Source organism: Paramisgurnus dabryanus, chromosome 17 (genome assembly GCF_030506205.2).
Source record: "Paramisgurnus dabryanus chromosome 17, PD_genome_1.1, whole genome shotgun sequence".
In the NCBI taxonomy this organism is placed as follows: domain Eukaryota; kingdom Metazoa; phylum Chordata; class Actinopteri; order Cypriniformes; family Cobitidae; genus Paramisgurnus; species Paramisgurnus dabryanus.
The window spans coordinates 18488797-18514669 of NC_133353.1; the positions used below are offsets into that span (position 1 = coordinate 18488797).

Consider the following 25873-nt stretch of genomic DNA (forward strand, 5'->3'; position numbering starts at 1 on the left):
TTTCAAAAATGCCAGTTTCTTCTGGATGAAATTTCTACATCAGATGAGGATATGGACGTTTGTGTGGTAAACCACCCAAGTTTCGGACCGCATATGGACAGCAGCATTCTGGATACATATTTTAGAATACCAAAGGTCAACTGGAAGTGACAGCCAAAGCCTGCAGGGATAAACAGACGTCTGGCTATAAAGTAAATGTTTCTATTTTATTTGGGAGTGGCTTGCAGAGCTGTGCATTGTGGGAGTTGTTGTCTTCCATACAAATGCGCCCTAAAGTCACTTTCTGTCTTTTTTCGGTCAAACAGGCACCACATTTGAAATGTATGTTACATTTCGACTACAGATATGACCCACTTTCAATAAAGATTAATGTTTCCATGGGTGAAATGTCCCTTTGACAGAAAAAAATAACATAACTTAATTAACTAGATTCAGCTCCATGTGAGGTGGGATAATCAGAAGGGTGGCACACTGCAGATACTGCTCTGGGGACAGACCTTCACCCTCACCACCTGAGGAGACAGCAAACAAGAACGACAGGGTGGATTATACAGCAGCGTGATAAAATATGCCACCCTCACTCTCTCTAACACACACAAACAGCTGGGTAGGTTGGCTGAACCATGTGTGCCCGCTTATACACAGTCAACTGATGCAGGGATTGGCGAAGGTGTAATAGGAGGGCATCTTCAGTTAGTGGAAGGCAACGCATGTTTCCTTTGATGCTCAAAAAGAGATGGGCTCGCAGTGCATCTAGAGTACTATCAAAGTCACTCCTGTCATAGAGTGACACCTTGTATCGCCGTGCTGTTGTTATAACCTTTTCCTGAACATACAGGCTTTCCTCAGGATCACCGTACCTGCACAGTGGCAAAAGGTCTGTCAGGTGTTTGATAGCAGTTGTGTAGGCCAGCCTTTAGCTCAGATAGCTCCCTGTGTCACAGGGATGTAAGATCTGAAGCAGCACCATTATAGTTCCCTGTCAGAGCTTCTGTGGTGGCATGAAAAGGTAGGAAGATATCCATCGTCTTCACCCACAGCTCCTGCAGCCCATCCATGTGAGTGATGTAGTACATGCACATCATGATCACATCTGTGTCAGTTGCAACCACTACAGCCCATTTGTGGTGCAGAATTTGTACTGAGTATGCAATGTGAGCAAACATCCTGGTGTGTGCCTCCTCATGTTTCTCACAGAAAAGTTCTGGAAGCTCAACCTGACAATCCAGTGACAAGAGGACAGTGCGACAAGGATCACAATAGATTCCACAAAGAATAAGTGTGCATACTGCAGGAAGTGACTTGTTCTGAACTGCCCATGCTTCCCCCATGTAGTTCAACAGGTTAGCTTTATTCAGTGAATTGTGAATGAAGCCTTTCCATACAGGTATAGGGAGAGTATAATGTGGTACTCCTTCATTTTGCTGGAGCAGGTCTTCATCCTCTTCTCTCGTTCCTCACCTTTTAGACTTTCAGCAGGATAGACATCATATTGATCACTAACAAAGTGGATGCAGTCACACTTGTCTGGGAGGATTCCAAGGAGCTTCCTCGGGTACTTTCCTTGCAGTTCATGGAAGGTGCTGCTCCCAAGATGTTAGTAACCTTGAAAGAATGCCATTGCATCTACTACCATTACAACAGGCTTGTCAGAGGGCGTTAGATCGTCCACTTCCCCCCATGAGCTGCCAAGGGCTGTCTTGATTGCAGCCAGGTAGTCTGCCTTGTTTTCCTTTGCACACTTATTCTTGGTGGAATCTTTTGTGATCCTGGTCGCACTGTCCCCTTGTCATTGGATTGTCAGGTTGAGCTTCCAGAACTTGAGGAGGCAGATACCAGGATGTTTGCTCACATTGCATACTCCGTACAAATTCTGCACAACGAACGAGCTGTAGTTGTTGCAACGAACACAGATGTGATCATGATGTGCATGTACTACATCACACACATGGATGGGCTGCAGAAGCTGTGGGTGAAAACGATGGATATCTCCCTACCTGTTCATGCCATCACAGAAGCTCTGACAGGGAAGTATAATGCTGCTGCTTCAGAGGTTACATCCCTTTTCCTCAGCACCTACATACTTACCGGATGTGACACAGTGACCTATCCGTACAGAAGAGGAAAAAGGTGGGCCTACACAACATTGACAGACAGACAGACATTCTGCCGCTGTGCAGGTACAGTGATCTGAGGAAACCCGGGATGTTCAGAAAAAGGTAATAACAGCAGCATGGCGATACATGGTGTCACTATGACAGGAGTGACTTTGGTGGTACTCTAGATGCACTTCAAGCCCATCTCTTTGTGAGCATCAAAGGAGACATGCGTTGCCTTCGACCAACTGAAGATGCCTTCCAATTACACCTTCGCAGATCCCTGCATCAGTTGGCTGTAAGCGGGCACACATAGTTCAGCCAACCTACCCAGCTGCCACGGATCTTGGGAGACAACTTGTCAATGGCAAATTGGTGGCAACCATGATGCCGAAAGAGGCAAAACCTTCTGAACTCAAACAGCAAATACTGCCACTGCAAGAAAAGCATGCATGCCTGAGGATGCTTCTGTGCAAGAGCCAATGTGAAGTGTGGCATTGCATGTCTCTACAGCGGGGATGTTTAAGGATTGAACTTGTGCTTGAAGACAGGGACATGTAAGTAGGCTGCGTGCGTGTTAGAGAGTGAGGGGGTTGTATCTTTTATCACGCTGCTGTATAACCCTCAAATTCTTGTTTGCTGTCTCCTCAGGTGGTGAGGGTGAAGGTCTGTCCCCAGAGCAGTATCTGCAGTGTGCCACCCTTCTGATTATCCCACCTCACATGGACCTGCATCTAGTTAATAAGTTATGTTATTTTTTCCGTTATAGGGACATTTCACCCATGGAAACATTAATCCTTATTGAAAGTGGGTCATATTTGTAGTAAAAATGTAACATACATTTCAAATGTGGTGCCTGTTTGACCGAAAAAAGACAGAAAGTGACTTTAGGGCGCATTTGTATGGAAGACAACAACTCCCACAATGCACAGCTCTGCAAGCCGCTCCCAAATAAAATAGAAACACTTACTTTATAGCCAGACATCTGTTTGTCCCTGCAGGCTTTGGCTGTCACCTCCAGTTGACCTTTGGTATTCTAAAATATGTATCCAGAATGCTGCTGTCCATATGCGGTCCGAAGCTTGGGTGGTTCACCACACAAACGTCCATATCCTCATCTGATGTAGAAATTTCATCCAGAAGAAACTGGCATTTTTGAAATTCTCTACAGCAGACAGACTACATTTCTGTGTCCGTAGGTGCACAGCAAGAGCACAGGCACAACCAGTCCATCCCAGCTCGAGTCAGTCCAGGCTCCTCGCCTGCGACAGGCAGGTCTTCTACCTCGTCTTCTACCTTCTACAAGCAGGTTTTCTACCTCGATCTTCTACCTCCTGTTCCTCCATCTGCCTCAGCTGCTCTTCCCTGTATTGTGGCTCATAAAGATAGCCTTGAAATCACCCTCTTCCATATCATATTGATAACCTTCCACCATTGTTGGAAAACATCAAGTCTGGCTCCACAGCATCTTTTAGCTTAGATTCCAAAAAGATGGCAGCTGTATCATTTGTTTTCGTAAATCCGACCCACTTATCTGTAATAGGTCTGTAGTGTCCCACCCATAGCCCCCCCTGGAAAAATAACGACAGAGGGTAGTCTTACACCCTCGACAAAGATATAGCAATTCCATCTTTCAATGACGCAAAATGACGATTTTTACATAATTGAAAGAAGGAAGTGCAACACTGAAATCTGTATTTCTCCCGTCTCAGGGGAAACTGAAAATGATGCATGACCATTTAAAAACATGACTGGGTTTCTAAAGCTACAAAGCTTAATGCAAATGGGTGAAGTATCTCTTTAAAGTTGTAATAGTTGTCATCTGAGGCAATAAAATAATTGAAGTCATTTTGCTGACTTCCATTGGGAGAACAGGGTTATGTTGAAATTAAAAAGATCCCTAGACCAGTGGTTCTCAAACTGGGGTCCGGGGCCCCCAGGGGGCCGCGAGATGGTGCCAGGGGGGCCCCAGTTTTATGACATTTTAAAAAATACATTATTTATCATGAATTCTGTGAAATTAAAGCTAAAAAAATAAGGCAGCACTACTTTGTATAATTTAATGTTTTGTTTAATTTAAATGTGAAGTTTTACAACTGTTTTCATTTGGGGTGGCGCGAAGGAATGCATCGTACGCAAAGGGGGCCGCACGCTGAAAAAGTTTGAGAACCACTGCCCTAGACCATGATGTTTAATAATGTGGACATTAACAATCATGTTATCCAGTATGTCTTTCGGAATTTTGAAAGTAGCCAAAAATTCTATCAAGGTTCTGAGCCTGTTGATGGCCAACTAGTAGTGAAATCATCACAGATCCATTGATTTTGGTTGGATTTTTATCATTTTTTCTGTGTAATGAGTATACTGTTTGGTGAAAAGAATGGCATATTGACTGATATCATAACTAGTTGATTGCCAACGAAGTAAAGATGAAAATATGGGAAAAAAGTGAGAAAATGCCTACTTTTTTGCATTAAATTGATGCAAAATTATACAGAAATGTGTTTTAAGAGTTATTTTTTCAGTGGATGTTGTCAGCACATGTGTTCTGTGTATCAGGAATGCATTTATTGACAGTTTACCCAACCCACTGAGGATTTGAGGAAAAAAAAATGTTCACAATTTTCTGATAAAAATAATGGGTGCATACACTAAAATGGCCACAAAAATTTTTTCGCGATATTTCCGGCAGAGCAGACCCTCCAATTATTGGTTCTTGGGGTCAAAGTTAACAGAAAAAACACAAATAAAAGTATGGCAGACCAGGTCAGGTTCAACCCATTTTTGAGACTTTGGCTCCCCGACTATCTGCCCAGTGAGAATGACTGGAGTGTGCTGATGCCCCAGGTGATAAAAAAGTAGTATTTAATGTATTAAAAATATACTTAAAATTTAAGTAATATGTTTTTAGTACATTTGTATTCCCAACGTGCTTATTTAAAGTGTATTAAAAATATGTTAAATAGCTTTTAAATGTATTTCAAAAAAGTGTACTACAAGTACGTTGGTAATAAATATATGCTTAATTACACTTTTTAAAAGTATGCTAAACTCAAGCATACTTTTAATTTATTTCTAAAAAGTGCACTAGAGTTAAGCTGGTAATAAATATATGTTTAATTACACTTTTTAAAAGTATGCTAAACTCAAGCATACTTTTAATGTATTTCTAAAAAGTGCACTAGAGGTACACTGGTAATAAATATATCTTTAATTACACTTTTTATAAGTATGCTAAACTCAAGCATACTTTTAATGTATTTCTAAAAAGTACACTAGAGGTACACTGGTAATAATTATATCTTTAATTACACTTTAAAAAAGTATGCTAAACTCAAGCATACTTTTAATGTATTTCTAAAAAGTGCACTAGAGGTACACTGGTAATAAATATATCTTTAATTACACTTTTTATAAGTATGCTAAACTCAAGCATACTTTTAATGTATTTCTAAAAAGTATACTAGAGGTACGCTGGTAATAATTATATCTTTAATTACACTTTAAAAAAGTATGCTAAACTCAAGCATACTTTTAATGTATTTCTAAAAAGTGCACTAGAGGTACACTGGTAATAAATATATTTTTAATTACACTTTTTATAAGTATGCTAAACTCAAGCATACTTTTAATGTATTTCTAAAAAGTGCACTAGAGGTACACTGGTAATAAATATATCAGTCATATGTCAGTCATTCCTTGTTGCCGTGCTACGTTGGTACGTGAAGCGCGAAAATAAGATGCACCGCGAGCATGACGAGAACAAGCCGACTACAGCCAATGTTACTACTGTAATTAATGACGACGATCCGGATTCAAATGCGACTCCACCACCGGAAAATAAGACTTGACGTTAAACCTTTCAGAGAGAGTGGCTTTAAGATTTCGAGTGTCTCCGCTATGAAAATGGCTCGATGTAACTTACTTTGCTTACTGTAAATCCTGTAAAACTGCGTTGGTGGCGGAATCAAAACATTTTAAGCGCCAGACCTTGCTTAAACATGGCGAAAGTGCCAAAAACACTAGTAGTGTCATGACAAATGTGTTCATTATTGATGGAGACACCGACCTGTCGGTCAAAGAGTGTTTGATAATGTATGTGCGCATGCGCTGGTGAATGGACATCCGACAAACATCCTTGTGGTCCATGTTGATGTGGAACACGACAATGTTGATGGTATGTTTTTATAAAAAAATATATTTTTAAAAACATATTTAGTAGTAATAGCATCCTGGTAATGCAGTTATCAATACCAATATTAGCCTTCTATATTAAGCCTTCTATATTAAGGTCACTTTTGTAAATGTCCCAATTAATCAGTGTTTTACGTGTTTGCTAGATTTTCTATTGTAATCTTAATCATTTTAACTGTAATCTGTAATTGGTAAATTATTATTGCTATACTATTTCAAAAGCAGTTGGGTATTAATTTAGGAATCTATGCAGTAAAAAAAATAAAATAAAAGACCAAATTTAAATGCTGGCCATAGGATATGTAAAGCCTGGTGGTTGCATTTTATTTTAATAAAATAAATCTATTAACATATACATTGTAGTTGTGGTGCTTTTTAATTTTTGGATGGATGCGCCTAAATTTTTGCTGGTGCTCCTAACTCTTTAAAGTTGTGAGCACCAGTGCTACCAAAAAAAAGTTAATTTTGAGCCCTGTACTGCAGTTGAATTTTCCTATTGGATGTTGGACCGGACACTTTTAGACAACATTACAAAGACAATAATATATTACTAACGTGATTAGCCTGCTGGACGGATTGTAAAAAACAGCACAATGTAAGCACTGCTAGTACAGGCTAGCTGAATATATCTTAATGATTACAGAGATAAGACAACACATAAAACTTGCAACCTTTCTCAGTTTGCACATCTGGACAATTCTTCACACATCATAGGTTGTAAATTTGGGTAAATCCAGCAAACAAGTAATTTTAGCGATTCTGCTGTCACTCTGCTTTAAATCTCCCGCATCAGAAACTTAAGAGCAGCCTTGAGTCAATTGTGGAAGTTAAGCCTGCATAGAGTCCATTGGCATGACTTCTGATTTCCTTAAATCTCCTTAAACAGAGGTGAACTTTTCTTGTAAGCAAGAGCACAATAGACATGGAAAATGCCCTTGGTTAAAATAAAACACAATTATCAAAGTAAAGAATATCCTGTAATACACACAGGTTGCATTATATCAGTGTCAGTGAGTTAAGCCTCCTATAACCCTATGTTCAATGTAACTTGTAGAGTGCCATGTAGCGACGGATCAAACGGACACTCATGTCAAGCTTGATGAGGACACAGTCAAAGCTTTAAAAGGTAAACTGAGAAGTTAACAAAATTCTAATGCATATGTTCATTAATTATTGGTTAATTTTGTATATATTCTGTTTCCTTTTCACAGACCTTGTGATTAAGTCTTCAGTGTCTGAATGGCAAGAAGAAGTGACCCTCCACTTAAACGTGACATTTAAACTTCTCTGTGTTTTGGTTCAGCCATTTGTAGGTTTATCTCGAGTAAGTTCAAATGCACTTCTGCATTTGTCCAGTAACTTTTTGTTTAGAGAATTACATCATTATGATTATATAATTATTCAATGGTTGCATATTCATAGTGTACTTTTCATATTGATGTATTAATGTTCCACAATTTGATAAAAGTAGCTCATTGCATTTCACTGATCTTTGTTTTATATTGTAAAATCATTTCAATAGCAGTAAATACATACTTAGTTGTTTCTTTAACATTTAATTAGTTGTTAATGATGGAAGAAACCGGTTCGTATGTATGAATACAGAATAGGTATCATTTTAGAATGAGTTAAAACATGTTTTGGTGGCAAACATGCAGGTAAAATAGTACATGTATAACATTCTAATAGTAAACTTGACTGTAATTCAAATGTCACATACAGTACATTAGAAATGATTTATTTTATGTATACAAATGTGTGGGCAATATATTATTATTTCATTTTGTATGCTATATTATTTATGTAATATTATTATATCTGAAATTATTAAATTACATTTATAAATGTTTAAAAGGTGGGTTCAAATGTGCTTCAAGTTGTAACTGAATACAATTTTAGAAAATAGCACAGTTGAGTACACTTAGATTGTCTTAAGTTTGTCTTAACAAGTACTAAATACTACTTTTTAGTATATTAAGCACAATTTACTGCACGAAAATAAAGAGCTTTTGGTACCTTAAGGTTGTGAACTGTATTTTAGTGAACTTTTTCACCTGGGAATACATTTGGTATATTATTTTAACATACTACTAGTATATTTTAAAGTAGATTCGTAAATGTTTAAAGGTGGGTTCAAGTTGTAATTAAAGATATTTTTTAAATACAGACCTAGTATGTTAAAATTACATTTTAGTTCAACTTCATGGTGTCTCAAAATAGCACAGTTGAGTACACTAAGATGGTTTTAAGTTCCTCTTAAAAAGTACTTAATACTACTTTTTAGTATACTAAGTTCAAAATTAGTGTGTGAAAATAGAGCACTTTTAGTATAATGTGGAAAGTGTACTTAAATAGTGTATTTTAGTGAACTTGTTTCACCTGGGAATACATTTGGAATATTATTTTAACATACCATTAGTATACTTTAAAGTATATTTAAAAATGCTTAAAGGTGGGTTCAAGTGTACTTCAAGTTATAATTAAATATATTTTTTTAAATACAGACATAGTATGTTAAAAATACATTTTAGTTCAACTTCATGGTGTCTCAAAATAGCACAGTTGAGTACACTAAGATGGTATTAAGTTCATCTTAAGAAGTATTAAATACTACTTTTTAGTATACTAAGTTCAAAATTAGTGTGCGAAAATAGAGCACTTTTAGTATAATGTGGAAAGTGTACTTAAATAGTGTATTTTAGTGAACTTTTTTCACCTGGGAATACATTTGGAATATTATTTTAACATACCATTAGTATACTTTAAAGTATATTTAAAAATGCTTAAAGGTGGGTTCAAGTGTACTTCAAGTTATAATTAAATATATTTTTTTTAAATACAGACCTAGTATGTTAAAAATACATTTTAGTTCAACTTCATGGTGTCTCAAAATAGCACAGTTGAGTACACTAAGATGGTATTAAGTTCATCTTAAGAAGTACTAAATACTACTTTTTAGTATACTAAGTTCAAAATTAGTGTGCGAAAATAGAGCACTTTTAGTATATTGTGGAAAAGTGTACTAAGTGTACTTAAATAAAGTGTATTTTAGTGCACTTTTTTTTCACCTGGGGCAGCAGCATATTATTTAAAGGGCCCATATTTAGTGGCTTAAAAGCGCAGTACTTTGTGCAATTGGTGTAATACAATGTGTTCACGTGGTTTATAGTTCAAAAAAGCATTATTTTCCACATACCGTAAATTATTTTCTTAGTCCCCCCATTTGTAATAGGTCATTTTGTACAAAGTGTTTCCCCTACCATTATATAAGGGGGGCGCCCTGCCCTCCTAACAGCTCGACCCGCCCCCCTTGAAGGTCAAGTAAATTTGATTTGATTTTCTTTATAGCGCCAGAGAACAATTTGTTATTTTATTAAACAAACTAAATAGCCCTCAAGTAATATGTTATTTATATTATTTCCACGATGGCATGTCTTTTCTGTCTGTGTTTGCGTGTTTACAATTATCCAATTGAGTGCGCACATTTTTTATATTTTACAGTTTGGCTTAAAGGGCCACTTCACCCATTTGCATTAAGCTTTGTATAGCTAGAACCAAGACATGTTTTTGAATGGTCATGCATAATTTTCTCAGTTGCCGCCGAGACAAGAGAAATACAGATTTCAGTGTTGCACTTCCAAAGAAAAGAAATCAGCCATGACTGAACTTTTTAGAGGAATGTTCATGACCCATCATCATGAGCCAAACCCCAAATCTGTGGCCAAAATTGCAGAGGAGGAAATGAAATTGTTCACGGCAGTGGACTCTATTCCCCTGGATGCAGATCCACTGAGAGAGACGCAAGAGAGAGAGACGCAAGAGAGAGAGACGCAAGAGAGAGAGACGCAAGAGAGAGAGAGACGCAAGAGAGAGAGACGCAAGAGAGAGAGACGCAAGAGAGAGAGACACAAGAGAGTGGCAACACTGTTGTCGGAGCTCCGTCGAGTTCATCATTTAAAGGAACACGCCCACATTTTGGGAATTTAGCTTATTCACCGTATCCCCCAGAGTTAGATAAGTCCATACATACCTCTCTCATCTCCGTGCGTGCTGTAACTCTGTCTGACGCAGCCCCCGCTAGCTTAGCTTAGCACAAAGACTGGAAATGCATGGCTCCAGCTAGTATACTGCTCCCAATAAGTGACAAAATAACGCGATCATTTTCCTATTTATGTGTTGTGATTTGTATAGTCAAACCGTGTACAAATAACAAGGTGATATGAGACACAGCGATCTTTTAACAGTATACATACTGAGAACTATATTCTCTGAAGACGAAGCACTGCCGCATGGGCGGAGTGATCTGCTCGCAGCACACGAGAAGCCCCTGGTGAGGAGCAGAGAGTTCGGTCAGAGTTGTGCAAATCACTCCGCCCATGCGGCAGTGCTTCGTCTTCAGAGAATATAGTTCTCAGTATGTATACTGTTAAAAGATCGCTGTGTCTCATATCACCTTGTTATTTGTACACGGTTTGACTATACAAATCACAACACATAAATAGGAAAATGATCGCGTTATTTTGTCACTTATTGGGAGCAGTATACTAGCTGGAGCCATGCATTTCCAGTCTTTGTGCTAAGCTAAGCTAGCGGGGGCTGCGTCAGACAGAGTTACAGCACGCACGGAGATGAGAGAGGTATGTATGGACTTATCTAACTCTGGGGGATACGGTGAATAAGCTAAATTCCCAAAATGTGGGCGTGTTCCTTTAAATCCTATTTTTCTACTATCTTGTTCCTATCTATATAATATAACTCACTAGTTCATCTTAGGAATACCTTTCCGTGACGATTATTCAACAGTATCAATAACTGAAACGATTTATCGCTGGGAAACACCCAGTATTAGCATATAGCCCGCTAGCGTAAACAAACGGGGAAACGCTGCTCCGTGCATTGGAGCTCCGTCGAGTTCATCATCTAAATCCTATTTTCTTACTATCTCGTTCCTATCTATATAATATAACGTACAAATTTATCTTAGGAATACTTTACCGTGACGATTATTGAACAGTATTAATAAGTAAAACGATCTATCACTAGTAAACACCTAGAGTTAGCATATAGCCCGCTAGCACTTGCTCACTGTCTGTTTACTGTAAATCTGCCTTCCTTTTCGATCTAATGGCGGACACATCCGAGGTATGTTTTTCAGACCTTTCCTCACCAGAACGGGAAGCTGTGGAGGAGTTGTTGCCCGGCATTCGCACCAGGCGGTACAGCGTGCCCCACATCACCCTGGCTCCAGGCACCCGGAGACGACCGAGGCATGCAACGAGCGATAACCCATCTCGATGCAGCTTCACGGACCGCGTTCGGGCGAACGGAGACGCTATCCCCCAGCATGAAAACGGTAAGACTCCGCATGTCATTGTAACCTGCACTACTTGCCACATGTACAGTTTAGCTGCTTCCGTCAGCACAGAGGGGTTTACATGTGTTAAATGTATTAAAGTAGTAAGGCTAACGGAGAAGGTTGCAGAACTAGAAGCGCACATCCGAACGCTCGTTGAGGACAGTAAAACCGCTAATGTTAATGTTTCAAACACTGTTTCGGGTGCGCCTACGGTAACGCGTAGTACACATAGCTCGGTTTCGGCAACTGAGTTAACACGGCAGACTAACTGGGTGACTATCAGGCGGCGTAGTCATATTCGATGCCCATCGAAGTCCCCCCTAGTAATTTCTAACAGATTCGACATCCTAAGCAATACACCGGCTGAGACATCTGTTAAAGGTGCCCTTGTTATTGGAGACTCGATACTTAAGAACGTGAACATTGAGGCACCAGCCACCATAGTTGACTGTATACCGGGAGCCAGATCGTCAGACATTAGATCCAAACTTAAAGTGCTGGCTAATGCTAAGCGTAAGTTTTCAAAAATTGTTATTCATGCCGGCGCAAATGACACCAGACTCCGCCAGTCGGAGATCACCAAAGATACTATTAAAGAGGTGTGTGAAATTGCAAAAACAATGTCAGATAATGTAATATGCTCTGGTCCCCTCCCCGCCTACCGGGGTGATGAAACTTATAGCAGATTAGCGTCTCTTCACCACTGGTTGTCAAAATGGTGCCCTCAGCATAACGTAGGGTTTATAGACAATTGGAAGCACTTCAGGGGGAGACCTGACCTGCTAAAGAGAGATGGCCTTCATCCGTCATCGGAAGGAAATGCTATACTCTCTAGAAATCTGACCAATACTCTTAAAGCAACACCAAAGAGTTTTTGCTCTTTGCTCCCCCTACAGGTTAGAAGCGTAATTGTCCATTACCCACTGTCATAAATACTGAGGCATAGCTGGCTCTGATTGGATTGTAGGTCTGCCGTAAAGCAAGTTTTTGTAGTATTCACTCGGACTACAGGACCACTACCCGACGTTTGGAAACTTCTTTAGTGCGGTTTTGGCCGATAGAGGGCTGCAAAGCGAATGTGAAAGTGCTGTTCACCCTGTTTAGAGTGGATGAATGACTGAAACTGTTTTGGAAGCGTTATTTTAAGGTAAAAAAAACTCTTTGGTGTTGCTTTAATTCTAATACAGTCTGACTACCCAGGGCCCAGGTCAGGAAACAGATAGATCGGCCTACCCGTCCATCTGTTAGCTGCTCTGACATGTCAAGATCACATATATCCCAGAACTTAGAGTCTATCTTACCAGAGTATCAACACATTTCAACTGTGTGCGTTCCTCGAACAAACGAATACAGAGCACCGTTTACCTCGTCTCGTACAAATCTTACTACCATAAAATTAGAAAACAATACGTTTACAGATGAACCTCGAATGTTAAAATTCGGCCTTCTTAACATTAGATCGCTTACCAATAAAGAACCCATTGTCAATGAAATAATTACTGACCAAAACTTAGATGCACTCTCTTTAACAGAAACCTGGCTTAAAGCAGACGATTACATTAGTTTAAACGAATCCACCCCACAAGACTACTATTATAAACATGAACCGCGATTAAAGGGGAGAGGGGGTGGTGTAGCTACAATATACAACAACATTTTTAAAGTTAACCAAAAATCTGAACTAAAATTTAATTCATTTGAAATAATGCTATTAAATATGGAAATAACTGATCGTAACCATAAACAGCTCTCTTTTGTCCTTGCTACAATCTATAGACCTCCGGGCCATCATGCAGATTTTCTTAAAGAAATATCAAATTTCCTGTCTGACCTCGTAGTCACTGTAGATAAAGCTCTTATCGTTGGTGACTTTAATATACACGTTGATAACCCAACAGATACATTAGGATTAGCGTTTATAGATATTCTAAATTCTCTCGATATTAGACAAAACGTGACAGGGCCCACGCATACTCATATGCACACATTAGACTTAATTCTGTCACTCGGGCTCAATATTAATGAAATCGAGATATCACCTCAGAGCGATGCAGTTTCAGACCATTGCCTTTGTCTCATACACGGTACTTCTAGATAGGATCACTCGATCCACAATATGCTACCGACTAGCCAGAACAATAATTTCTACCACAAAAGATAACTTTATTAGCACTCTTCCAGACCTGTCCCAAATGAAACATGTAGCAGATAATCCTGAAGATCTAGATATTGTAATAGAAAACCTGAACAGTATTTGTTCTAACTCATTGGATGCCGTAGCTCCAATTCGAAAAAAGAGAATCAAAGAAAAAACGCCAGCTCCATGGTACGACCATCATACCGCAGCCCTTAAAAAGGCTGCTAGAAAAATGGAACGAAACTATAGAAGCACAAAGTTAGAGGTATGGCGTGCAGCATGGAAAGAGAGTGTTAAACACTACAGACAGGCTATAAAAATTGCCAGATCTACGTATCTCAGCAATCTTATTAAAGAAAATCATAATAACCCTCGCTTCCTCTTTAGCACAGTTGCGAAACTGACTAGAAATAAAGAACAAACAGAACCCACTAATAAACTCCCACACAATAGTAACGACTTCATGAACTTCTTTACTAAGAAAATTATGATTATTAGGGAAAACATTGTAGGTACCCAAGCAGCCAACACTCTATCCAGTAATATATTTAACGCTAGCTTAACATACGAACATCTTGAGTCATTTAAACCTACTACAATAGAAGAGCTATCTAAATTAGTATCATCATCCAAATCATCATCCTGTATATTGGACCCTGTTCCCACAAAATTACTCAAAGAGGTATTCCCTGTAGTGTCTAACCCAGTACTAAATGTATTTAACTCATCACTAGAATTAGGCTACGTTCCAACAGCTTTCAAACTAGCAGTTATTAGACCGCTCATTAAAAAACCAAACCTTGACCAGGGAGATCTAAATAACTTTAGACCAATCTCAAATCTCCCTTTTCTTTCCAAAATATTAGAAAAAGTAGTGGCAAGTCAGCTACGTACATTCTTAGCAAATAATAGTACGTATGAAAAGTTCCAATCAGGATTCAGGCCCCACCATAGCACAGAGACAGCGCTGCTTAGAGTTACAAATGACCTTCTCCTAACATCCGATCGTGGCGAAATATCACTCCTTATATTATTAGACCTTAGTGCAGCCTTTGACACAATAGATCACACAATCTTACTTAATAGGCTAGAAAACTATGTTGGCATCAGTGGTCAAGCGCTAGCCTGGTTCAGATCGTATTTAACCAATCGCTATCACTTTGTTTATGTAAATGAGGAGGAGTCACATCACTCCCTGGTTAAATACGGCATACCGCAGGGATCAGTTTTAGGTCCTATCCTGTTCTCGTTATATATGTTACCTCTGGGAGATATTATCAGGAATCATAACATACAGTTTCACTGCTACGCAGATGACACACAGCTTTACATCTCCTCACATCCTAGCGAAACACACAATTTTTCTAAGCTATCAGACTGTATCAGCGATATAAGTGACTGGATGGCACATAAACTTTCTTATGCTAAACTCCAATAAGACAGAGATACTTGTTATTGAACCGAATCGCTACAAATATAATATGACAGACTACAAGTTGCCCATAGATGGCTGCACTGTGGTGCCAACCTCCACGGTTAAGAATTTAGGTGTGATGTTCGACAGAAATTTATCCTTCGACAGCCATATCTCCAATGTCTGCCGCACAGCGTTCTTCCACCTTAGAAATATCTCAAAAATACACCATATGTTGTCTGCATCAGATGCAGAGAAGCTTATCCACGCTTTTATGACCTCTAGAATAGACTATTGTAACTCGTTACTCGGAGGATGCCATGCAAATCAGGTAAACAAGCTTCAGCTAGTTCAAAACGCTTCTGCAAGAGTTCTTACTCGATCTAAGAAGTATGACCACATAAGCCCAATTCTGGCATCTTTACACTGGCTACCAGTTAAATATCGTATACAATTTAAAATATTACTAATCACCTACAAAGCCTTAAATGGCCTAGCCCCCTCATATCTTAGAGAATTATTATCAGAATACAATCCATCACGTGCATTGCGGTCACAAAACTCTGGCCTCTTAATTATCCCTAAAATATCAAAAGTGTCTAAAGGTGGCAGATCCTTTTCCTACTTAGCCCCTAAGCTATGGAATGATTTACCAACCGACGTCCGAAAATCAGAGACAGTAGATAACTTTAAATCTAGACTTAAAACTTTTCTCTTTAACAAGGCATTCGCATAGTTTGTTTAAGCAATAGTACTTATCTCCCAATAGCTAGCTTGTACAACCTAATAAATAAATAAATTAATGAATAAATTAAAACCTTTTTTTCGTCAACACTCCAAAACATGATAAATGACATTAATACACTTTAGTAATATGCTGAAACTTTGAATTGGTTGTCGATTGAGTCTTAATTGCAAAATATGGTCGGTTTGCAATTTTGGCCTTTTCCCATGGCCTTAAAAATAGTATGTCATACAGAACCGTTTGCCACTGTACGTTAGTATTAACGACGGCAGTGGGGCCTCTGGCCTTAGTCAAACGAGTTCTGTTTCTGTTTCTAAAATCATCAACTATATGTAATACATTTATCTCCCAATAGCTAGCTTGTACAACCTAATAAATAAATAAATTAATGAATAAATTAAAACCTTTTTTTTCGTCAACACTCCAAAGCATGGTAAATGTCATTAATACTCTTTAGTAATATGCTGAAACTTTGCATTGGTTGTCAATTGAGTCTTAATTGCCAAATATGGTCGGTTTGCAATTTATGGCCTTAAAAATAGTATGTCATACAGAACAGCTTGCCACTGTACGTTAGTATTAACGATGGGAGTGGGGCCTCTGGCCTTAGTCAAACGAGTTCTGTTTCTGTTTCTAAAATCATCAACTATATGTAATACACTTAACCAGCAATAGTTAGCCTGCCCGGAACCGAGCTGACTAAAACCACATTACTGTGTGACACCTGCTTTTTATGTGAACGGCCCCTACGCTAATAAGATTTTGTTTCTCTCTCCCTGTCTCGTCCTCAATCACGAGGACAATAAGACAAACAGATCCAGATCCAGTTCCGGTAAATGTGAAAGTCGGCACACCTCTGATCTACTGGCTGTTCTTCAAAGTGATGTCCAGCTGATGCCTGACCAAAGACCACCGGCAGAACTCGCTTAATCTCCGCTTAATCTCCTTCCGTTTCAATGTATATATATATATATCTCCCAAGGGTTTTTTCCTCCTAGGACTTTTTTTTACTTCCCCGGCTAAAATTCCGGGGGGGTTTTTTCTCCTAGGGGGTTTTTCAACCCGGGGAGGCAGCCTTTTTGGGCTTAACTTCTATACGTTACATTAGTAATACGTTTGCTTATAATGTTGATTTATAGCCGCAGCAAATTTAGCTGCTTGTGCTATCGTGTATTATGTTATGCTATCTGTCGATTTTCTGTGCTTTTCACTACATCTATTATGTAAAGCTGCTTTGATACAATTACCAAATTGTGAAAAGCGCTATATAAATAAAATTGAATTGAATTGAATTGAAATGGTGCTCACCACAATGATTTCCCTTATCTCATGTGTTAATATTTTTTATTGTAACAATTTATGATTTGCAAAAATAACTGTTTCATCTATATAGATTAGATAAGCAAAGTGTGTGCGCGTTGTGCACGCAATACATTATGGTCAAGCATGCGCTCTTAAAATAGCATAATGAACAACGCGCAACGCGCCACTGACTTTACACTAGATTTTTCTGGTCAGTGGTGCAATTGTTTTTTGAAACTGCAAAATAGCATCATGGATGGTTTGCGCCGGAACACGCCTCCTTTTTTGCCCTGAACCGCCCAGGGAGCGCAAGTTCATTCCCTAGTTTGCCGACGTGCGTCTGTGGAGGGAAAAACCCGCTGTGCGCCGGTGCAAAATACGAATGATACATGCGTCACTGACAAAGTCAATTGCGCTGGGTGTAAGATAGGGTCCATAGAGTTCTATATAAAAACAAAATTGTTATTTACTTTGTATTTGTTCATACATATAATATTACATTTTCATTTTTTTATAAGGAGCTGTTTTTGTTTAATACAGTATGCAGGTTAGTGATGGTCGTGTTCGAAGCACTGCTTCATGAGGCTTCGAAACATTTACAAATCTTTTGTTTCGAATCAGTGGTTCGGAGCTTGTTTCAAACTGGCCCAAGTCACGTGATTTTAGCAAACCAGGCTTCATTACGTCATAACTGTTTCGAAACGTTTCGAAAATCCGATGGTTTACCACTAGGGGGAGTTGATCACATGACCAGTGTCTAATATGTTTAGGTAAACGCGGGACAGTTTAATTATGAAAGTTCATAAAACATTTATCCTTCTGACTAATAACACTGCCATTTTGTCTACTTTTTGTTTATAGACAGATTTAATAACAAAAATGTGCATAATTAAAAGGTAGTTAGTTTTAATGATTTGTTTGCCCTAAATAAAACTAAAAACACATAATAGACTTTTAACTAGGGGTGTAACGATATTACGAACCGAACGATCGCAATACACCACCCACTATACGAATCGCGAACCTCCCATGTGGTGTCGCGGTACTCTCACGCCTCCTGCTGCCCGTTGTTGAGGTTAATGTCACTTATCTCTGACTAACTAATCTATTTATTAAAAAAAATATTTGCATATATTTGATTAAATTGTTTTAGTAACGACTAATAAGAGCTTTTTAAATGCTGTTCTAAATAGTATATTCCAAAGTTACTGTTTTCCAAGTGCATGTCATGTCATGTCACGTGACTTGGGAGAGAGCGCAGGTCACAGGATGGCTGCTCCGCCTGAGATTGCAGATCCCCCGGACACATTTAAGTCTCTTGTGTGGGAACATTGTGTGGTTTCCAGTGGAGTACAGGAATGGAATTCGTGTCGTAGACAAATCACCACAATCTGTCGTAACTGTGTGCGTGTGCTTGGTTTCGCGTGTGTGTGTGCTTGCGTGTCAGATCAGGTTAACCGAAGTGAAATAGAAGAGCGCGAGATCATTCTCCAGAACAAAAGTAAAAATGTAACAAGACGTCGTCTGTCTGAGGTGAAAACAGAGGGTTTACACGTTTGTTGCTATTTTAATCTCAACAGAGATTTTATTTGTTTATTTTTGCCTGTTCAGCACAAGTTCGCGTGTTTAATCGCCTCCGCTGTCACTGTGAGAAAAAAATCATTAATTCATCTGTTTCATGATGTTAAACATGTAAAGTGATGCATGGTCTCTGTTCATCTGTTCTCTTCTTCACAAATAATTAAACACATTTTAACTTGAATGCTCGTTTTGTAAGTCCATGATTAAAAATGAACATGTAAACAAAAACAATTATTATCATTAAAGCATGAAATGACGAATAATAAGTGATGGCAGAATTTTTAAAAGTGAAAGTCTAAAGCGACCTCTGGTGCGTGTGTGTGTGATGATTACCTTGATGAGTTCATTACTGATAATAAACCCACATTATACTCAGATTTACAGATTCATAGTACATTTATTTCATGCATTAGTTGACTTCAACAGTAACATTTTCAGCATTTTAGCTAAAAGGAATTATATTCATCACCTGATAAAGAGCTAATTAGAGTCCTGCATTACTAAAGTTAAAGTCTGATTTTAAGTTTGTTTGCCAAAGTTAATAAAGAAAACGTCAAGTTATTTTTGTTGTTGTTATTAAGTTAAGTTAATCTATTGTTCCTTAGCATTGCTGATAAAATGACAGGAACCCAAACCGAACCGAATCGGATCGAACCGTGGCTCCAAAACCGTAAACCGATCCGAACCGTGCAATTGGTGTATCGTTACACCCCTACTTTTAACTATGTCTTAATTAAGTTAAATAATTTTTTTAACATATTTTAATACAAATCTTGCTATTATTTTGTTAAAAAAAAAGTGTAAAATGTTTGGACATATCTGCTTTTATACTATTTTGAATGCAGGTAAGAAAACACCATAGAAGATGGGTAAAGCTCCATTATTGTTCAATGTAAAAAATAAATAAATCATACTTTGTTAGTTTTAATTAATAAAACAATTTTAAAAAATCAAGGAAATGTATCTGGCAATTTTTTGTTTTTGCTGTATCTAAAACGCACCGAACCGCACCACGACATCAGTGTATTGTGTCGAACCGTACCGTGAATTCTGTGAACCGTTACACCCCTAATAATATATATATATATATATATATATATATATATATATATATATATATATATATATATATATATGTACCCAACCAACCAACCCCCCCCCCCAAAGCTGTAAACCCATCCGAAAAACTGCAAAGCTCATCGTTCTGAGAAAGCACTGTGTGAACCAACTGGCCAGCTATCCAATGCGTTGTGATTGGCTGAATACCTCAATTACATGAGCTGAAATGTGACGCTCCTTGCCATGTTTTGAAAGATAAGCTCCCAAAGCAATAGTGAAAGCCAGGACATACTATAGTCTTTACTACCTTATCAATACAAGCCTGAATCTGACCAAGAAAACACAGATGGCTAAGCTGATCGATCAACTTTACCAGTGTGATGTGAGCAGAACGTAATAGATTGGTAAGATAAGGATACTAAAACATAAACCATGTCTGCTTTTGTGATTGTAGAAACGACAAACAAGCACTAATCTGCACTGCTCAAAACTCGCGTTTGAATCATCAGTAAGAATTTCAATAAATATGAAAACACCGGTGTGTCACAGCTCAAAACTCGTGTTTAAATCATCAGTAGGAAATTCATTATTCAAAAATGAAAACATCGTTTGAAAACAATGTTACACCCTCTATCTTTGCATATACATTAGGGCAGTGTTATGAAAATGTTTAAAGCAGTATGACGTCTAACTGCATGGGCGTGTTTGAACAAGCCGTTTTAGGCAGGGTGGATGAGGCTTCACTTTTAAAAAGATCTCTTTGGATTTCAAATTTACAGGTCTTTTATATGCACAGACATCTTTTAACACTCTAAAAACAAATACTGTACATCATAATCTAGCTGTCCTTGATTTTTTTCTCATCACCTGAATTTGTAGTTCTCCTTGTTGTTGTTGACAAAACCATCAGCCAAGTCTCTGGGAACAACAAAATCCAAACTGCTACCCTGTTCCCCACAGTCCACAGAGTACACCTGAAAATAGAAAGTTGAGCAAACACATACAGATTTCTAGACCTGTTAGTGGCCATGCATACAGAAACATAAATTAGACAAAACAAAAATAAACGAATGCATATGAAACTTGACGACACGATTTATTCACTTCTGTAAGCCATGACTGTTCAAAACACTGCAATACTTCTAAGACTTTAGTATAACGCTGTTAGGAAAACCGTATGAACGGTTTAGTTTATGCAATCATGTTGTTGTCGTTAACTCGACCTTATGTAGTTCAGTCGTTTTTTTTTTTTGTTTTTTGTTTTTTCCAGAAAACCTGTTCGTATGCCTTTATAACACTTAAAATATACAGCATGGCCAACAAGTTATTTATGAGGCTTTTGCGTGAAGCTTAAAGAGGCGATCATAATCAAACCACATTGTAAAAAAACACAAAACTATTTCTCAAAATCTGCGTTTTGATTCCGAAGAACAAAGAAAGTCGTGTTTAATGGCATGAGAGTGTGAAAATATTTTAATAATGACAAAAATAAACGTTTTGCTTAACTTAATGCTATCAGAACATCACGACACGACTATCAGAAGTACTGTGACAAAATAACACTTACCGCATTGGGTTTCTTTGTCGGTTTTACGCGGGCGAAGATTTGAATCGTTTGTTTCACCATTATAAAAATATATTTATGATACTTTTATGTTTGACTATCCAAATCACCTGCTAGGCTCCATATGTTTAATCGAAGACACTGCATTCATCCAAATGGTATTTCCTGTGTTTACAGCGGTTACTAGGCGACCGGGGCTGACAGGGGTAGGTAGCTGCACAACTGCAGGCAAAAGGCTTGTTCGACTTCACCTGGCGCTGCAAGAACCGACAGCCGGATGACGTCAAAGTACCGCGAGAACGATTCGAGAAATAATAGGCTTGTTTGAGATGCAGCTTGCCTCGCCTGAAATAAAAGCTGTGTCCCAATTCAGGGGCTGCGACCTTCTAAGGACGTATTTTAAGACCGATTGCGTCACAGCAGCGCGACTTCAGGCTGGTAAGGCCGTCCCAATTCGAAGGATGCTTAGAATGAAGCCTCAAAATGCGTCCTCATTTCTCCGCGCTGTTAAGGATAGAACGAATGGATCCTTAACAGCCGAGGATATCCCAAGATTCATTGCGCGCCTGCAACGGCAACTGGATATTCTAAAATAAACAATTAAAACCTTCATTAAATAAAAGTGTGTATTTATCAAAAAAAGTTTGTCACTGTTTTAGTATTATAAGTTATGTTTTGTGTTAATATTATTATTATTTTTATGATGCATATATTTCTAAGGTTGATTAATTTAATTGAATATACTGTTGAATAGTTTAATCTACATCAACGTGTCATATTTTCTAAACTAAATTAATATTTTTCTGATTTCATATTTATTTTAATAAGTCAGAAACGTTTCCGCTATGTCCTGCTGACAGGCGCAGGTGACGCCAATTATAGAGACAGAGCGCCGATATGCAAATTTGAAAACCACGCCCACCGGGGGGGAAAACAATCCAACCGTCTCCATTGACTTTGTATTGCGAGAGGCTGCCTCCTTGTCATTTCTGGCTTATAACAAAAAACAGAATAATGCCTAAAAGCTGCTGTGTGACAAAATGTACAGCTAACAAGCCAAAGAACCCAGAAATAAGTTTTTATAAGCTGTCGAGCCGTAAAACACAGCTTTTAAGGAGAATAAAGTGGATCGCCGACTACGTTTCCCCCTATTGGACGCAGTTTTACTAATAGGAGTACTATGAAAAGTTGCCTGTTTCCATTTCTGTGTCTTTAAACGCTCGTTTTTTTGGAGTTGAAAGCTTATAAAAACGTATTTGTTTTTTTGGGGTTGTTAGATGTACACCTTGTCACACAGCAGCTTTTAGGTATTAATCTGTTTTTAAGTTTAATCTGTAAATAAGTTTTTATAAGCTGTCGACCCCAAAAAACGAGCGTTTAAAGACACAGAAATGGATACAGGCAACTTTTCATAGTAATACTATTAGTAGAACTGCGTCCAACAGGGGGAAACGTAGTCGGCGATCCACTTTATTCTCCTTAAAGACAGGGTTTTACGGCTCGACAGCTTATAAAAACTTATTTCTGGGTTCTTTGGCTTGTTAGCTGTACATATTGTCACACAGCAGTTTTTAGGCATTATTCTGTTTTTTGTTATAAGCCAGAAATGACAAGGAGGCAGCCTCTCGCAATACAAAGTCAATGGAGACGGCTGGATTGTTTTCCCCCCCGGTGGGCGTGGTTTTCAGGTTATGATGCGCGGCGCTCTGTCTCTATTGGTCGTCCGACGGTTAGACCGTCTCATTTCAGTTCTCTTCGCGGATTTCTGAGGCTGCCACCTTGAAAGACCGAGTGCTCATATTTAAGGTCGCATGCTTAGAAGGTCGCAGCCCCTGAATTGGGACACAGCTAAAGGCGAGAATAGCCGGCTGCAGTGAGGGGAGGAGTAAAAAAAGTAGAGGCAAGCCGGACGCTTCATGAATCTCGCAGTGTTGTTGACTGCAAACGTCAGCAATGGAAGAGATCGCGTTCGCGTATTTTATCGCGGATTAAATAGATGCAACTGAAAAACCAACAAATGCATTTACATTAAGATGTTTATAAGGAGAATCAACAAAGCTGAACTGTTCATTATTGGAAAAGGCTTCTTAGTAAATGTTAGGATCAGGGTTCCCGCGGGGTCTTAAAAAGTCTTAAAAAGTCTAAAATTCAGAATGTTAAATTTAAGGCCTTAAAAAGTCTTAAAAACGGCCAGATTTTTATCATAGGTCTTAAATTTAATTTACCCAAGTCTTAAAATTTCTTACCTCCGTTCATTCCCGAAAAGCGTTGTCCGCAGAATATAAAATAGTATTGTAAAACGCTGAAGAACTAATCAGTGGCGGAGGCAGAAAGATGGGTGGGTCTCTAAAAAAGAATCCGGCGTCCGCACTTTGTCGTAATCCACACAAATCGTGCCATTAGCTATATTACAGGTATTGTTGTCTGCCTGTATACTGTGGGCTGGGCTAGAAACAAACCTTAAACTTAGTTTTGTGTAAGCAAAAATCTTTTCTGGGTTAATTTAACCAACTAGCCCGTGGCTTCTCTGAGTATTAGCCAGGTTCTGAAACATAGAGGACCCAGAAGCAGAAAAAAGATCAACTTTATTGAAAATCAACTTAAACAGTCGGGCCGACGAGTCACAAGCCACCAACAGCGAGTCAACTTTGGTGTTACAGAGTTTATACTTTGGAGGATTTTGTTTACCTCACTGCTCAAAGCGCGTTTACTTATTTGACTCTAATATTGCTCTCTGCTGCAATGCACTCGAACCTAACGCGCTTCCCCTTCAGCTCTCAACAAACAGCAGCGATTGGCGGACGGAAAGCAAGAAAGTACCGTAATAAACCATATATTGCCAAAAAGCGCAATTGTCTTCTTTTAGGAACAATTCAAACTTTTTCATGGCGCAAATGCTTCAGGAGTTATGGTTAAATGAATAGCGGTAGAATCGGAGCGTTTCTTAATCTGAAGGCTTTATCCTCCGGAGGTCGAATAGGAAGGCTGCTGCAGACATTATCAAGCCTGGTTTATTAGTTAAGTTAACTGAGCATTACATTCGCAAGTCATAATAAGCATATTACAACAATTTACGATTAACTAAAAATAATAATCAATATTTTAAAGTTAATTTTAATGTTAATATTCTGAAATAAGACCTAGAAATGCGACCTCCGGCTATAGCCTTCGGATTGAGAAACGGTCTTCGTGGATAATGTTAGCAACACATAATAAACCACAAACAGCCTTTTAATGGTCAATTTCATTTTTTTAATGCAGATAAACATGCATAAACATTATGGGGTGGTTTCCTGGACAGGGATTAGTTTAAGACAGGACTAGGCCGTAAGTTTAAGTGATCTCTTATTAGTGGATTTTATTTGTCAAAAAACATTGTTGATAGAATTTTATAAAATACTATTTGCACATATTAGTGTGATATATAAATATTGTAAATCAATGCATTTCTTGATTATTAATTAAGAAAAATCACAGCTCTTTGCCTCTAACTCAATGTATTTCAATGGCTCACTATGAGCTTCCTGGAACTAACTGAAATCTCTATGAATCACGTGACGGCCAAGCTTTTTGGACTTCCATTGTCAGTCTCTTCCTAAAGGGCTATGGATTGAATTTGTCGGCGCAAACACTCGTGGTCTAATAGGGTTAAGCATAATGTATTTCCGTGTATTTTGAGTATTTGTTTTAATAGTGTGTTTATTTTATATTTTTCTATAACTGAATCCATAAAAATAGAACGTTTTGAGAATTTCTGAGATCATTTGAATGCTTCTAGTAATGTGTCGTGTTGGTCTTAAATTTTACTCATAATGGTCTTAAAAGGTCTTAAAAAGGTCTTAAATTTAACTTGCTGAAACCTGCAAGAACCCTGAGGATGTAATCTAAGTCTAGACGTAATACAAATTCGTTTCTGTGTGAAATATAAACAGCACACTGTACAAATAATACAACACCAATATAAAAGTTTAAAGGAATTTATTAATAACATAAATGTCATAAGTCAAGAACAAGTTGAATAAATATAAAAACTACTGCAGGAAGTGGAGTTTTTAGAATTAAAAAGTCATCAGCTGACATTCCCGGGCAAATCAGCATTAAGCTATGTCGTCAGCAAGTCTTTTCCCATCATGCTTTTCGTCAACGCAGTCGGTGGAGAGCAACTGCGCTCGGCTGTAGAATCCGACGAGCCCGCCTCTCCATCGCGAGAGTTATTTTGTACACGTCAGCGTGACATCAGAGCAAGTAGGACGTAAGTCGGACACTTTTCTAACCGGAATGCATCTTGCGCTGATCACCGGTGATCGATTCTGCGCAGAATTTGCTCATCTCAAACAAGCCTAATACGAAGTGTAATTTCGTCTCGCTCTCGCGGCACTTTGCCGTCATCTTCTTGACAGTTTTAGCGGCGCCGCATGAAGTCGA

The 25873-nt window shown here is 38.4% G+C and overlaps 2 protein-coding genes and 1 long non-coding RNA gene across 3 annotated transcripts in view; 2 read left to right on the forward strand and 1 right to left on the reverse strand.

Annotated features, from left to right (window-relative positions):
* Window positions 1–21787, reverse strand: part of kif6 (kinesin family member 6) — a 677660-nt gene extending 655873 nt beyond the window's left edge. The window contains exons 1-2 of the mRNA XM_065274836.2: window positions 21452–21787; window positions 20752–20858 (exon numbers count right to left, since the gene is read on the reverse strand). Of these exons, the coding sequence (XP_065130908.2) occupies window positions 20752–20858; window positions 21452–21511 (167 nt within the window). The 5' untranslated portion in view covers window positions 21512–21787. The remainder of the gene's footprint in view (window positions 1–20751; window positions 20859–21451) is intronic.
* On the forward strand, window positions 6192–8302 carry LOC135778386 (uncharacterized). Its single transcript, XR_010544566.2, has 3 exons — window positions 6192–6273; window positions 7345–7416; window positions 7502–8302. It is a non-coding gene; the product is annotated as an uncharacterized lncRNA (long non-coding RNA).
* On the forward strand, window positions 11081–12816 carry LOC141280952 (uncharacterized). The gene has a single exon (XM_073812421.1). The coding sequence runs from the start codon at window positions 11415–11417 to the stop codon at window positions 12576–12578; it is 1164 nt and encodes a 387-aa protein (XP_073668522.1). The 5' UTR covers window positions 11081–11414; the 3' UTR covers window positions 12579–12816.
* Window positions 21788–25873: the final 4086 nt, after the last annotated feature.

Coding starts and splice junctions, on each gene's coding strand:
- LOC141280952 (XM_073812421.1), top strand. CDS start 11,415: ATGGCGGACACATCCGAGGTATGTTTTTCAGACCTTTCCTCACCAGAA.